The sequence below is a fragment of the Stylophora pistillata genome, chromosome 5, assembly GCF_964205215.1.
Source record: "Stylophora pistillata chromosome 5, jaStyPist1.2, whole genome shotgun sequence".
Lineage (NCBI taxonomy): Eukaryota > Metazoa > Cnidaria > Anthozoa > Scleractinia > Pocilloporidae > Stylophora > Stylophora pistillata.
In genome coordinates this window covers 26,513,249-26,528,918 of record NC_142523.1, presented here as the reverse complement: position 1 = coordinate 26,528,918, position 15,670 = coordinate 26,513,249, and the positions used below count along the sequence as shown (strand labels likewise).

At 38.6% G+C, this 15,670-nt stretch overlaps 1 protein-coding gene and 1 long non-coding RNA gene across 4 annotated transcripts in view; one reads left to right on the top strand and one right to left on the bottom strand.

Moving 5' to 3' along the window:
• LOC148731120 (uncharacterized) overlaps positions 1 to 15,670 on the bottom strand; it is a 203,410-nt gene that overhangs the window by 151,850 nt on the left and 35,890 nt on the right. The gene's annotated exons all lie outside the window — the stretch shown is intronic.
• On the top strand, positions 46 to 8,964 carry LOC148731123 (uncharacterized protein C12orf56-like). 3 transcript variants are annotated; one of them, XM_088760053.1, is made up of 9 exons: positions 50 to 503; positions 1,137 to 1,772; positions 3,232 to 3,338; positions 4,322 to 4,411; positions 4,744 to 4,891; positions 5,423 to 5,497; positions 5,998 to 6,075; positions 7,375 to 7,553; positions 8,723 to 8,964. In XM_088760053.1, exons 2-9 carry the CDS (start codon positions 1,626 to 1,628, stop codon positions 8,844 to 8,846), a joined length of 948 nt encoding a protein of 315 aa, XP_088616179.1. In that variant the 5' UTR covers positions 50 to 503; positions 1,137 to 1,625; the 3' UTR covers positions 8,847 to 8,964. The 3 variants fall into 3 exon arrangements, with proteins under 3 accessions (XP_088616181.1, XP_088616179.1, XP_088616180.1); XM_088760054.1 differs by having other exon boundaries at positions 51 to 503; positions 1,137 to 1,760; XM_088760055.1 differs by lacking the exon at positions 5,998 to 6,075 and having other exon boundaries at positions 46 to 503.

Below are 15,670 nucleotides of genomic sequence, written 5' to 3'. Positions count from 1 at the left end.
GACTGTTCGATTCGTCTAGCAGCTCGTATAATTTCCCCAGTCTTCCATGGTCAGGAGCAACTTACCTCCGATAAAGAGTCCGATAAAGATGATGAGAGTTCGGATGAGAAGACTGATGGCATGAGAGTTCACATGAAGGAGAGATGTCTCCCAAAAATAGAATACGAAGAACTGCAAAATTACATGTATCGGAGTATTCAACCGAAGATTCCACCTCCGATACTAGCTCTTCTTTGAAAAAAGTAACTGACAAGATCAGACAGAAACTTAGAAGACGGGAAGAACGAGTAAAAAATATGATTAGAATTCACAAAAAACGCAAGCGAAGCACGAGAAAAACTGAGTATGAAAGGAGTGAGGATTCGTCGACTTGCAATGTTAAAATGTTGAAATTAGACCGACGGCAACTCAGCAACTGAGCGATCCCGAGACAGACGATGAAGACGGAAACTCAAATTTTTCACCCAATGCTGATGGGATGCAGATAATTGACACCGAAATTGGTGAGTGGATTTCTTTCCTCTTTTTAGCTAGCACAGCACACTTTATTCACTCAGGTAATATTTTCATTGAGCCGGTCACCGTTTTTTTGCGGGATTATTTTTTAGTGGGTGACCTGGGAAATAATTTTTGCAACACCTTGGATGCTTTCATTATGCCAAACGGACCTGTCATTGATCAGTGGGAACACCCAAGGAAAATGGATCAACATTTTCTGATTAATCCAGGCCAACCAATAGGAATGGCTCTTACCAGTTTTCCGAATTCCCTATTAGGACATTATGAGGCGGTTTGTCAAAAATGGTATGGAGAATGCAAAGCATTTCGAGAATTAAACAAAAATAGTAAAGTTTTGTGTCTAAACATTCCTCGACTGAGCCTACCCCAGAGGCATCCCACTTAATAAGTGAATTTCAATTATACAGAAGTTTTATTGTAATATGTGGGGTATGTAAATAGTACAAAATTATTCATTGATGCCATTGAAATAAATTTGGTTTGTCTGGACAGAAATACATGTATGTAATACATGTACATGTATCATGGTAAAAAAAAAAAAAAAAAAACTTTCAGCTTTGCTAATTAAGATAAATTTTGTATGGGTATATAACAGTATATTTTTATTATATATTCAGATAGTGAGAGTGGTGCTAGCCACTCAGAGACAGCATCAGAAATGGAAGACAAAATCTCTGAAAGCCCAGACTCAGATCAAGAATTTACAAGCGAAAGTAATGGAATGAGTTCTGAGAGTGAAAATCACAGTAGCTCGTTCAGTGAAGAGCATCTGTCAGAAGCTGAACAGCCTGTTTGTCAAGGAACAAGGGTCAGGAGAAGGACTTTTGAGGCAACTCTTTTGGCATTATCCAAAAAACCCACAATTTCTCAAAATCTGCAAGGACACACATACTTAAATTTCTGGAAACATTCCTTCCTAAGCCAAACGCGCCATCGTGTAATTACACCTTTGAGAAGATGTTGATTAAAGCAATGGACATCCATTACTCTAGGTATGAATTGTGCAGTACTACTTACTAGTCAGGAACACTGGGATTGCTGTCATTTACAAGTACGAAAAGAAAGAGAACATCTGTTCATTTGAGCTTGAGGAACAGGATGATCCAATGATTAAATCCTTCATTGACAGGGACATTCTGGGAAAACATTTCCAGGCTGTTAAGGAAACGATGTCACTCACTTGTATTTCTTGTTCTGACATTGTGTGCAGATGTGTCTTTGTACCATCAGCAAGTGCTGGCGTAAGCGGCTATGTTAGTCCTGTGTTAAGGCACTACCAACATGACTAAGTTAACATGTGTTCTATGAAAATTAAGAAAATATCCCAGGGTAACTGTAATTGGTTAAATTATTACTTAATCCAGGGCAGGTATATTTTGCAGGTTGCAGGTTGAAAAATCGACTTTTAATTCTCAGTGAGTCTACTTAGCACTTCGGTTAGCTTGAATAGCACTTCAGTTAGCCTAATTTAGCTTAGGTTGCTTGCTTTATATTGGGATTTGTTAGACTTCAATTCAAATAAACAAGTCGTTTTAACCTGCAACCAGCAAAATATACCTGCCGCTTAATCCATGGCCTTTACAGCATTTTCAACCAAAATTGGGGATTCCGTAGCAATTCTGTGGAAAAATTTCATGATTTAGATTCAATCTACTTGAGGTGTTTGCAACAGGTTAATCTTTCAAGACTGTGTGGATTAGTCAAGGTTAATTGTGAAACTGACTTCTCAAGTTACCTTTTGGGTTAACCTCAGAAGTCTTAAATAGGTAGAGCTCCCGTAAGGGCCAAACTCCAGTGCAGTTACATGACATCGATGGTTTTACTTTTGATTGCTAAATTGTGCAGTTGTCAGACTTCCAATGTAATAGTCATGTTAAACTCAGAAATGCTCCAAGAGATTCTTTTGTAGGATTCTTAACAGCCTATTTATGAATCTAACATGACTTTTTTAGCTTTTATCTTAAAGTCTTCTCAGCAATTAGTACACTTGGTTTTAATTAACTTAATCTTCTTCATTAAAACTTGAGGATCCCAGCAAGGATTTTCTTAAGATTCCTCAAAGATCCTTTTTGCATTCTTAAGGATCATGGCAAAGATCTTTTTTAAGATACTTCAAAGATCTTCATTAAATCCTTGAGGATCTTGGCAAGATCTTATGAAGGATCTTTTTAGGATTATTCAAAGATCCTCATGACATCTTTAGGAATCTGAAGGATCCTTGCAAAGATCTTTTCAAGATCTTTTAAAGGATCTTTCCAAGGTTCTTAGAAGATCCTCATTAAATCCTTGAAGATCCTCGCAAACATCTTTGCAAGATCTTTTAAAGGATCTTTTTAGAACTCTTCAAAGATCCTCATTAGATCCTTGAGGATCGTCAAGGATCCTTGCAAAGATCTTTGCCGGAATCTTAGCCAGGATCTTTGCAGGATCCTTCCAAGATCCTTGGCAATTCCTCAAGGATCTTTATAGATAGAAACACAAGACCTTACAGATGCAGGATCTTTGAAGATCTTTCAAGGTTCCTCAGAGGATCCTTACAAGATCTTTATCTTTGAGGATCCTTGGCAGGTCTTTGAAAATCTTTAAAGATCCTTAAAGATCCTGTAAAGATTTTCACCAGGGTAGTGCCACCCCCCCCTCCCTACGCTACTTGTTTTATGGTTTCCTATCTGGATCCTGGGCTTCAAATATTGATTGCAGTTCAACTTTTAGTCACCAGATCTCTTTGGGTTCATAGTGGGTCAACTACAGCGGTACAGGCCTCAATCCCGCAGCCAATCATCGCGAAAGAAGAGAAACAATGGAGAGGACGAGCTTGAGTAAGTGTTATTTTCAAATCACTCATGTTGCTCTGCGCAGCATTTTGAAAATAGAATAATTACTTAGGTGATGAAAGAGATTTTTGTGCTCTGATTGGTCTGGGATTGTGACCTATCTTGCTATGATCACCTCGCACGTGACAATTATGGGCGCTACATTTCAAAATGGATGGCTCTTGTTTGTCAATGTTACTAAGAAGGCGATGAACTCGACAAAGGAACATTGCGAAGAGCACAAAAGATGCTACTTAGTTTGACTTAAAACTTTTGGAAGGTGCAGTGTAGGATATGAGGGTAGTGCATATTACATCCAATAAGCCTGGGGAAACTGGTTACGGCAAATGAAAAATATCCCTATGAGGGCTGCACGAGATTATGCGAGCAGGGCTTGAACAAGCGAGCTGCAACTAAAAGAAATAGAGCGACTATTATGTTGTTGATAAAATGCTTATTGCTGAGTTGGGTCATGCAGAACAGAAAATATTTGCTCTTCCATAACCCAGTTCTATTAACAGTTGCATTTTTTGTTTTTGGCAAATTAAATGTGCTTTGCACTGATGGTTTTTATTCTAAGAAATTGGTCAAAGAGGGCCCAGTGGACCCCTCTGTCCAACTTAATGGGGGATACGGGTTATCTAGTCTAGTCTGTATAGTCGACGCATTGAGAAAACGAAAAAGACAGAGAATGAGACCATAAGATGTAAAAGAGTTCAAATTGGGTTTTTATTTTTCCAGAAATTATTTCAGGCCCTCAGCAACTGTTTTATCAATCTTGCTGTCAGTCATACTTACAAAATTAATACTTTCTTTCAAAGAAAAATATGGTAAAGTTAAAATAGTACATGTCCTGGCACAATTATTTGCTACCAATTGGACCTAAATTTTGTGCGGTAATTTATTTCAATTTTCGGAAATCCCACTAATCCCCCTCTGGAACTTTGTACTTTCAGGTTTGGTTAAATTTTTCCTTTAATCATTTGCAGCTTTGTTGTGGTGTTGTTGCAGACACTTGTATGTCTGTTTTGTGAGACAGACATTCTATCCACACGATTGATGGTCATAAAAGCACACAAGTAAGTTGGTGATGCTGAGGCATCTTAATTGTAAGTGACTAGTTTACAACAACTTTTATCACATTGCTGGAAGATTCCAAGGGCCCTTCAGGAAGGCGCTTAGCTCCAGTTTCCGTAGCATGAAGCGACGAGAGTAAAGAGTCTTGCCTAAGAACAACACAATGTACCTGGCCAGGACTTGAACCTGGACGGAATATTCGCCGCACTGAATCTTGCACTGGAAAACACAAACTTAACTGCCTGCAAGCAGGCTGGTAAAAATATTATTTGTACACGAGTCACTGTGTTAATTGTCCAGACACTGTCGCAGTTGAAGTGCTTTCTTTTTACAGAGGACAAGCTATCAAGGATCTTCTCAAGTGCATTGTTCCTCATCCTTTAACTACATCACAGCAACCAGTTGGTATCTCTCCTGCAGCTCAACTGTTGTTGTCAGGAGCTGACAAGAACATGTTTACAGTGGAAGATAGGGAACAAGAGGTACGGTTATTGTCTTCAAATTCATCTACAAGGGTGCACTGTTGCTACAGCCCATCCTAGTTGTATCACAAACAAGATAAGTAATGACACAACTAACGAGTCGTACAGTAAGTCTACTATACTGCGCATGGTCGAACCAACTCGGGCTCAGGCCCCACCCTATACAGTGACTCCTGACCTTTTGGGTGATGAACTGTTAACGATAAAATAAAACATAATGTGTTGCAGATGCTCTTTATCAAAAACCCAGGGACTTTTTGTGTAGTCCTCCAGTTATATCCTCCAGGTTCACTTCATGGTGATTTTTTGTATGTGGACTCCTCCTGGGTTCTCATTAGAAGGCAGGACCTCCACATCAGCGCCAGGATACTTAAGTATCATTGCCTGCTCACTTTTGCATGGGACTTAAAGGAATCCAATTGTAGAAATAATTTCTCGCCAAGTAATTCTCATAAGGATGCCTTGGTACTAAAAAATGTAATGAGACATCTGCTGTTATCACTTACACGTGTACTTTCTGTTTCTTTTCAGACTGATAAACTATTGAGAGAAGTTCTGGACAATGCTACTTGGCTTCTGTTTGAACTGATGTGTGCTGTGCATCAGGTTAGGTTTGAAAACCATTAACTCCTAAGGGTGACTAACATCTCATTTGTCCTCAAAATATCTCCCGTCAATTGAACATTGAGATGATGAGAATGAAAGAAATGATCGCTATCAAAAGGACTTCCTCATTGTAAAACAAGTTCTCCTTGCCAGTATCACAGGAGATGTATAGAGAAATGGAGAATATGAATATGGATGTTAAGCGCAGGGTCATTTATTAGGATTTTTGTTTCTTTACACGTTTCCTAAGCTCATGACAAGGAGAATTTGTCAAACAGTCAAGAGCTTCTTTAGTTGGTGATCATTTCCTACATTCTCGTGACTGTAATATATGACTCAGGGATAGCATCGTAAGGAGAAATCAGATGCTAGTCACTCATTGTTAACTTTGTTGCAGGGTTGACCTTGTAACTTGTCCTTACACTCTGACAGTGAACAATGGCTAGTGACTAGACTGAATTTATGATAACTTTATGAGATTAAGTTTCTTGTTATTTCAGGCCAACTGCTTTTCAGTAGAAGACAAAGTTCTAAACATTTTTTGGCTTATCAAGATTGTCGAAGCTCAAGAACAAACGGTGAGTATTTCACTTAAGGACATTAAGTATCTCGCTAGGTCTTTCAAAAATTGCTAGTACATTTGAGGGGTTCATATGACGGTGTTTTAGGTAATTCTGTTTAAATTCGATTTATATGAGCTCAAAATTTCCAATTCACAGACCAACCTTCCTTAACCTTTTCACTCCCATGATCTCACTAGTAATTCTCATTACGGTGAGCCAAACAATTCTTATGATGTTTGATCAGAGAATTTGGTATTGTATTTTGTGTGGCTTACACGAATTGTAAACTGCACTATGTCATAATCCAAGATTTCTGTTTGGTAGTCTATTTGGTAGACTACAACTCTTTTCAGTTACTTGTTTGGTCTTGGTTAATTCATCGCAACACTGATATACATGAAAAATTACACTCTTGACTGGTTGAAAACAGCTAGGTGCCTTTTTCATGTATCACTAGTGCAAAACTCAAGTGCAAATGTAAACTAGACTTATACCAAGTAGGCTGCGCTGATTGATACACTCAGTAGCTGATCAAAATAAACTTGACTTGGAAAAGACAATTAACCTACAAACTTCAGAACTTAATTTTACTTTGTTACGTAAACAAATTCATGACTGAATTTTTCAGGCCACTATGGGAGAGGATGCGGACGTTTTTTTCAGTTCCTAAAATCCTCATGTTAGCGGTGCAACCTTTGTTGTGAAAATGAGACCTCCATAACAAAGTTTGGCCATTAACCCTGAACTTGAAAATGAATATTTCAGTACTACTGTATGCTAGTCATCTTGTTTTATTGATGATCAGGAACAATATTAAAAACTATCCAGCCATAATCAAATATTAGCTCTTCTAGAAGAAACTCATTATGACACCAGACACTAAAAAGCAGCTCAATTTCGTAAGCCACACATGTACGCATTGCGGACCTATTTTTCTTCATTCTCATCACTTGTCTGTTTGATGTTGTAATGATATGGTAAGGAGAAACTCTGCCTTGGTCAGTCATGGCAGTCAAAGGGTTGAGGCAAAATAGAAGCAAACATTCAGAAAAGATTGCTCATTCCAAGCATTATAGAAACACAGAGATTTTAAAGTTTCAATAATTGCAATTCGTTTCAAGATGGCGAAAGGCATTTTTCCTAAACTCCCACCCGCTCTATTCGGACCGTGCAAAAAACCAGTTTTCCTTCTATACGGCGGTGATTGACATGTAGCGCCTATTAATTCAAACTTTAATCATTTGGTCAATCTGTGTCTGACGACAATGAAAGTGTATCGCAATCAAATGTTAATATTTTTCGTTCCATTTTCAGAAATGTTTCGTGCAGAGGATCATGGAACGTTTAACGTTATTAGTATTATCTTCTGGCGGATATCTGTCTCCTGCCGAAGCTGTTCTTCTTTACCGACAACTTTACGTGCTCAAGAATTTTCTGGAATATGGTGCAGTGGTTGAGAATCAAATCCGAGTTGGATACGCTGAAGAATTTAGGTATGATAGTGCAGTAGACTATGAGCAGTCCGCCATTTTCGGTGAAGTACGTGGCACTATGGGAAAAAAATTAATGGAGACCCAAGTGGATGGTTTTTTTTTTTTAGACAATCGCGCCACGGACTTCGCTGAAAAAGCTGGGACTGTTCGTAGTCAATAGTGCAGTTGATTTTGCTTTTAAAAACGAGGGCGCGCTATAAATGGAGCCTTAGGTCCCACTGGACCATTTGTCAATCAACCGTCGTGTGATGTAGAACTCTTAGAGTCAAGTCAGCTTGAGCTACAGCTACTCCAAAGCAGTGAACAGCGGGCACATTCCTCAAAATTGTTTTATGTCTTCATCGCAATACAAGAATTTTTGAGATTTGTATTTCCTTTCTCCAATGGAAACTGTCTTTATTTTTGGCGGTAAATTTGAGATCGAAGTAGGTGGCTCGCACGTTACCTCGCACGTTACCTCATGCCACCATGCTGGTGGAAGTAAACAATAGATATCTCATTAGCTCTTTTTGTTCGTCTACCAGCATTTGAATTCGACCCGCCCACGTCAAGGGTGAGTGACAAAATAATGAGCCTAGGTCTTCTCAGGGAAGACTTCCTTATATAGCGCGCCATCGTGTTTAATTTCTGATCTAGCAAGTTTTGTTTGGCCATTATTGTTGACAAGGCTTTTTTGTAGTATTGAGAGTGAAGGGCGAGCGATTCTTTTATGCCATTTTTCCCGCAATTGTTTTTGCAGTTGTAATATTTGATAGTTTATAGTAAGCGTTTCAAGATACCCTGGAAGGTTCATTAATTTCAAAGGCTTGCAGACGAGGAGAGTGGAATTATTGAAGGGCTTATCAGAGGGGACCCATCGGAGTGGGAGTAATCAAAACTTACTTAATTGTCTTTAGTTGAGAAAAAAAAACCAACCTTAAAAAGAGTAGATGAAAATTAAAACTAAAAAAATAAACAAATAAATAAAAAAGAACAAAACAAAAAGAAAAAATTAGTTAAAGCAGATTTGTTCTGTAACGCCAACAAGCATAAATGATGAACATTTAAACTACTGTCGTAGAGTAAATGATGAGGGGTAGAAGAAATGAAAGGGAAAATTAGACAGGCGAACCTTCGAATTTCTGTTGAATCATTGCCATCAATATTTTTTTGTCTCATAAATGTTGCAGATATTGCATCAGAAAGCCAGTGGTAAAGAAGAAACTCTCCACCAAGTTTCCCCTGACAGATCTTATAATAGAACTACTGGAGAAAGTCGCGGATTTTGTGTTAAAACAGCCATCACTTAGATGACGATAGAAACATTTTTCGTTCCCTTTATCAAATCTATTGTCTAGGTATCATATTGAATTGTCTTTCTCACTAATAGCAGTTCAGGAGGTCATTTTATTTAAAATAAGTCATTCTTAAAACATTGAGTCAGTTTGCTAGACATAACGTCTCGTAGTCACGTTCGACGCACTAAAAACTACTATAAAACGAATACAAGAATTGTAAAAACGTGTAAAATGGTATATAAAAGGTCACTTGTAAAAATGTAGCGGAATTCCAAATCGATTTCGATCAATTACGATCCTCATCAGTAGTACTCCGCCATGTTTAAAATACTCATAAATAATTGTTCATATAAGTGACTCTGAAATGTCCACACTTCTTCCAGGCTTCATGTAAGCGGTCATGATGTATCAATCACAGCTCGTGGGATTTGAAAAAAGTTCCATTCGTTCTTGGAGTTCATAAGCGAGTCTTCGTTCACATTATTTATCCTCACTCCTTCAGTTATTTGTCTCAGCATCGCGTCATTGTGATAAACCCCCGTCACATCCATTCGGAACTGCTTTACCTCTCTATTGTGTTTCTCTTTACAGTGTTTCCACAATGCAGATCGTTCTTCCTTATTGTTAAGTGACTGCGTATGCTCTTTCCCTCTGGTATACGCGCTCCTGGCTGTTTCCCCTACGTATACGCTGTTACACTGGATACACTTAATCTCATACGTCACACTTTCTCTATCACACGGTCCTTTTCCACCTGTGCTACACACTGGGCAGTCTTCTCGTTCACACTGTCGCGGTTTAAATGGGTCGGACTTTTGGAGTAGTCGTTTAATGGCGATTCCGGCTTTCTCCACCACTTTAATATTGACACCTTGCTGCTTTATTTCTTTCTGGTATTCCTTCCGTAACCGTGAGTTGGGCGTAGCTGGTACAAATATTACTGATTCATTCCCGCCGCGTTTAAACATGGCGGAGTACTACTGATGAGGATCGTAATTGATCGAAATCGATTTGGAATTCCGCTACATTTTTACAAGTGACCTTTTATATACCATTTTACACGTTTTTACAATTCTTGTATTCGTTTTATAGTAGTTTTTAGTGCGTCGAACGTGACTACGAGACGTTATGTCTAGCAAACTGACTCAATTATCGAACACGTTCCTGGCCTCGGCCCACAAAATTTCATCACAATTCTTAAAACAATTTTTGAATTTAAAACTGTTGAACTCTTGGATTTTTTTTTTTGCCGAACGTTTTCCAAAATCCTGCTCGACCATGCTTTTTTATCCCAAACTTCACAGTCAGTCATAACGGGCCATGACACCTAAAAAACAATTGAGGATTCTGTTGGAAGCATTTTAGTCGTTTTGAATTCTCTCCTCTGCATGAATAGTCCGCAGACTGTTGCGCAGAGTTGAGCTTGAAACAAATGAAATTTCTTCGTGATACCCCAACTAGGCAAAGAAGGAATAAAAGTCAGCAATTTTTAACAGACTTACAGTTGCTGTAGTTGTTTGCCTTAATAAATTCTTTTCCATAACGAAAAGCTGTAAGTTTACATTGCTTTAACCGCCCCCCAAGACAACCTTGGGGGGTTCGACTTCATGTGTTCTATTAATAGTTAATTGGACTTTTTTTACACCCCCTCCCGCCCGGGAAGCTTTCCTTGACCCCTCCTAAGTTATTCGTTTCCTGGTAAAAGATGCCGAAGCAGATTCGCTGTCTCGTTTGTCTGTGTGGTGTAGAGTGTGGAAGAGGGTAATCATGATTTCGTCTCGTCAACTAATTGACGAGAAAGTAGACTGAAAGTGTTATTGCATTAAGGCTGGTTTTCATTAGCGACGGAGTCGTAGTCGGAGTTGTAAGAGCGCCTATGACCTAGTGAAAATCGAAAAACGGAGTCGTAAGCGGAGTCATAAGCTCGATGGAATCGGAGTCGGAAGAATCAGAACGTTCCAATTTCTTCCGATTCCGCTTATGACTCCGTCGCTTACGATCTAGTGAAAACTGCATTGTCAGAGTCGGAAGCGGAAGCGGAAGAATAAAGCAATCACAATGCTTTATTCCAGGCCCGCTAAAGTATAAATTTTGGCGCCAAAGAAAACTTGGCGGACGAAGAGCAACTTTGGCTCCTATTAAATCATTGTTTTGCGCAGGCAGAGACAATACAGAAATAATATCGTTCGAAAAAGAAAGAAATTTTGGGTTCGTGATATCTATCGACGTCGAGCTGCTTAGGAAGAGCATGCTATCCTCGTCAGTGAACTACGACTTGGTGATCGTGAATTGTACTTTCGGTAGGTTTCGAGTATTTTAACTTTTAATTTCGTAATTTTACAGTCAAGCTCACACGTTTCAATTTGTTATGGCTATTTGTGCATTTTGGAAAGATGGAATCGAGCATTGTGATTGGTTTATTCTTCCACTTCCGACTCCGACAATGCAGTTTTCACTAGATCGTAAGCGACGGAGTCATAGGCAGAATCGGTGTTCTACTTCCGACTCCGTCGGTTTGATTTTCACCAGATCGTATCGCTCCACGCTTCTGATTACGATTCCGACTACGACTCCGTCGCAAGTGAAAACCAGCCTTTACAAAACAGTCTGAGCGGAGTTCCTTTGAACATCAAACAGGATCGCAATGATTTTCTTTAACATTTTATTTGCCTTAGGTGAGTTAATTTACATTTACAATCAACTTTCAGTGTATTGCTGTTTTTTGCCGTAAAAGCGTCCAATTTTCAGAATTCAAACACTTGTTTACACCGCTTGAAAACAAATGAGAGATATTTTCCAATCGAATCCGTGCCGATATTTGTTTCATTCGTATCAGTCCACCGTCGGTCTCCATACAGTCTCTGTTCGTTAATTTCATTAAAATGACTACATCCGTGTCTTTTGTTTTTCAAATGTTTAGCTTTCGTTAAGCAGTTTAGGAAATGTCGCCCTGGAGCTTTGAGGTCGTACCTCTGACGTCGGCATACAGTAACTTTACTGATCTCGCTGCTGACTAAATAACGTAATAACTCTTGGTTTTTGAGTTGTAAAGCCTGGTTTTCGTAGGTCAAGAAAATCGTAGACGATCGGCAATTTTACTGTTTCCCGACCTTCCCAGATTTCAGACAAATGAAACCTTGAAATGGAAGAGATCCCAGATTGGCTGTCGGGAAAGTCGAGAAGGTTTCTATTGTGTTGGCCCTACACACTTTCTGCCATGATCCATTCGGCGATCATGAACGGTACAGCAGCTGAGTACGCATCAACATCGACCAAATCCATCTACATTCCTCTGTGGCGAAAAAGTGATTTCTCTCCAAAACAGTTTTCTCGGACATTAAAACAACCCTTTGCCGTATATTATCTTCCAGGAATTTTATGCAATGTTAGCTACGTGGTGATCCCAGAAACCTTTGTGCTTTAAACAAGGATCTCACGTATGAGGCGACTCGCAGCATTATTTAGGGTCCGACTCTTAGCAGATAGCAGCCTTCCACAACAAACAAGATCAAGATGATTTTCTTAAACGTTTTATTTGCCTTTGGTTAGTTAATTCACCTTTGGAATCAACTTTCAGAGTATCGTTGCCTTACTATGTTTAAGGTGCAGAGCATTCGCACATGTAAAAAAACCATAGTTTGCAGTCGAATTTGTCAATGTAATATTTCAGTCCTCCTTTTAAGCATTGCAATGGGCTAGCTTCTTGTAAGTGTTCCTGATTATTTCGATATTTTTGATGGATCCGCTTCAAGTTTACCTTTCTTTAGCAGATAATTAATGCAAGGAGATGATTATTGACTCCAAGAAGAACCCTCATAACTTCTCCCTTCTTGAGGTAGATGGTCACGAGCTTCCTGTCACCCAGCGCGCGAAGATAGTAGGTGTTACGATATCCAGTGACTTGAAATGGAACATTAAGAAAACAAATAAGCGCCTGTATTTTATTGTTCTCTTGAAAAGGGCCCGTGTCCCCCTTACTTACATTGTGAATTTTTATTGTACAACAATTAGACCTATGCTAGAATACTGCGCTCCAGTGTTCCATCATGCACTCCCAGCCTATCTTAATGAGGATATAGAAAGAATTCAGAAACGTGTGCTTTCCATAATTTCACCTGAAATGTCATATCGGGAATGACTTGACAGTCTAGGCCTGCCAACTTTGTATGATAGACGCATGGAACTCTGTTGTCATTAGTTCAATTCCATCGCTAACAATCCCGAACATAAGTTGTACCATCTTCTGCCATCAAGGAAAAAATCTAGTTATAATTTAAGGCATCAAGAGATATATAATTTGCCACGTTCTCACACGGAACGTTTTGGACGCTCTTTCTTTTATGCTCTGTTCCAGGGTGCGCACAATAGCTCCTAAAGTTTCAAAGAAAGTCGACTTTAATTGTAGATAATCATACATATTCTAGATTTGTCATATTAGGCTTTTACATTTATATGATTGTATTTAGCTCTATATTTTAACCAATGTTATCTGTAAAATACGCAATTCAGTTTTACGACTGCAAAAGTATTATTTAATAAACGATCTATCTATCTAATTTATAATGTTTGTGACCCTGAAGCGTCGAGGTTGCCTGTTTACCTAAAACACTTTCAGTTCAGTATTTCGCTTACTTTCGTTGATCCACCAGACTTTCGACATTTTACTTTGTTGCTAATATATTTCCTCACATATTTCCTTAGAGCCATCGAAAGATCGCAAATTGGAGCAATTTTTATTTCGGACTATTTTGATGACCTGCTCCTTGTGGGCTTGTTAGCGCTGCACTGGTATCGCAGAGGTCAGTGGTTCGAATCCCGTACAGCCTGAATTTTTTCAGGTCTGATTTTCACTATTGCTTAAAAGGTGCCCTTTACTGCGACGATCGTGCACAAATACGTTTCTATAACTGCAGTTCAGATATATGAATTTCATATATTCGTTGTGTTTAAAAGACCATGCTGAGCATCTTCTTGTCTCGGCGCCTGTCGGTGGAGTGACATTATTATGTTGGTTAATTTGCATAGTAGGCTTAAAATTTCCTTTTTTCTTGACCGCTTGATCGCAACTAAACGCTTGCCAATTACTGATAACTGTCCAAAAATAAAAGAATACAATATGAAAGAAGAATTAATACACACTGGAAAAAAACAAACGAGACAAATTTAAAACGAGAACAAAAACAACAAACAAAACTATAAAAACAAAGTAATTTGGATATATCAACAAAGTTGAAATGGTAAATTGGCCACCGTAACGATTACGAAAGCGGACGTTTCGAGCGTTAGCCCTTCGTCGGAGCGAATAGAGGAATTGTGTGTGCTTTTAAAGGCAGAAAATGGAGCTACTTTATTGGTGGGAACATGGCAACGAGAAAAACACGAATAAATTAATGGAATGAAAAGAATTGAGAGCTGTTTGAAATGGAAAAATTTCTTGAGAGGTGTCGATTGAAACGGTCTAACGACTTTACTAGACTTTAATTCATTTGTCACCAGATAACTGGAAGCGTCATGGGTCTCTCTCTTGATTGGCTTAGGTTAAAGAATTATGATGTAATAAGTATAATTTTGGATCAACAGAATCGAGATAATAATATACGGACTGCAGATCAGCCATCGTGTTCGAAAACATTTAAGCTACCTGAGAATTTATACATCTATAGATAATCGTTGATCAATTTATTCAAATTAATCTTTGATTGGACAGTTTTAAAACATTGAAGGGTTTAAGCATGACTGAGCAATGCCCAATTACAACAGAGTGACTATATGATCGGTGAGTAACAAAACTATGTGCCATACAATTTTCAACACATTCCCCTGACAGGCAAACTGGACGAGGCTATTAGCCGAGTCCAATTCAGGCTTTCCTCAACTCTTTTTTTTAACTGATTATCCCCGGATTGGTCTGCATATAGTCCTATTACACACACAACTAGCCAATTGTCCAAATATCGCAGGATATTTGTAAAATCGCGCGTTATTAGTATTTCTTTTCCACTCATATCAGTTGGATTGTAATATCTAATGATGAGTAGCCAAGGTATAAAAGTCATTGTGTCTTATGGTTCAACGTTTAATTTGAAAACTTCAATAATTTTTCCATTTATAGGTTTGTATACATCTATACTAGGGACATAACCACAACATGACATACATACCAAAACAACAAATTGGTTGCCTTTGCCAATGTAATTGCAACACGCAGTACTGATTGCACGAGATTGGGAGCAACGGAACATTACAAACATATCTGCGTAAAGATTAACAGAACCTTTCTCTATTTTGCTCTTTATTTCTGTCATTTGGTCTTTATTTCATAAGAGCACAGTCATTTTTACAAAATTCAAGATACCAACAGATGTTTGCAAACGAGACTCCAAGCGCGACGCTCAACGATTTTGTCTGAAAATTCCCGAAATTATTTGAAGAGTCTTTGTGAAGACGAAACGTTGCATAATACCAGGCACGAACTGCTATTGTTGTTGTTTTTCATGTATTTACTCCATTTAAAAATTGTAAGCGAGGGGAAGAGAGATTGGTTAACTTAAACTCCCAGAAGTAATTACTATGCAAGTTATCCCTACAATATGTATACATTATCCAGCAAACAGGTAATGAGAATACTCCGACTTATCAGGTAGAAACTCGAGGTTGTTATGTCAATCGAACATCGAATTATTGTATTTACTATCCAAAGAAATATGTAGCACTTAGAGGGGAGAGGTAACAATCAGACCTTGGGAGCTAAAGAGTTTACCTTCCCCCACCCCACCCCTGTTTGCCCATCATCTCTCCTTAGAGTTAGTCAACTAACAGCTTTTATTAAAAACTAGATCA

Bases quoted from the DNA above. Each gene is read 5' to 3' on its own strand.
- LOC148731123 (XM_088760053.1), top strand. From the start codon at position 1,626: ATGATTAAATCCTTCATTGACAGGGACATTCTGGGAAAACATTTCCAG. The intron at 3,339-4,321 runs GTAAGTGTTATT...AATCATTTGCAG, and splicing joins AATGGAGAGGACGAGCTTGA to CTTTGTTGTGGTGTTGTTGC. The intron at 7,554-8,722 runs GTATGATAGTGC...TAAATGTTGCAG, and splicing joins GGATACGCTGAAGAATTTAG to ATATTGCATCAGAAAGCCAG.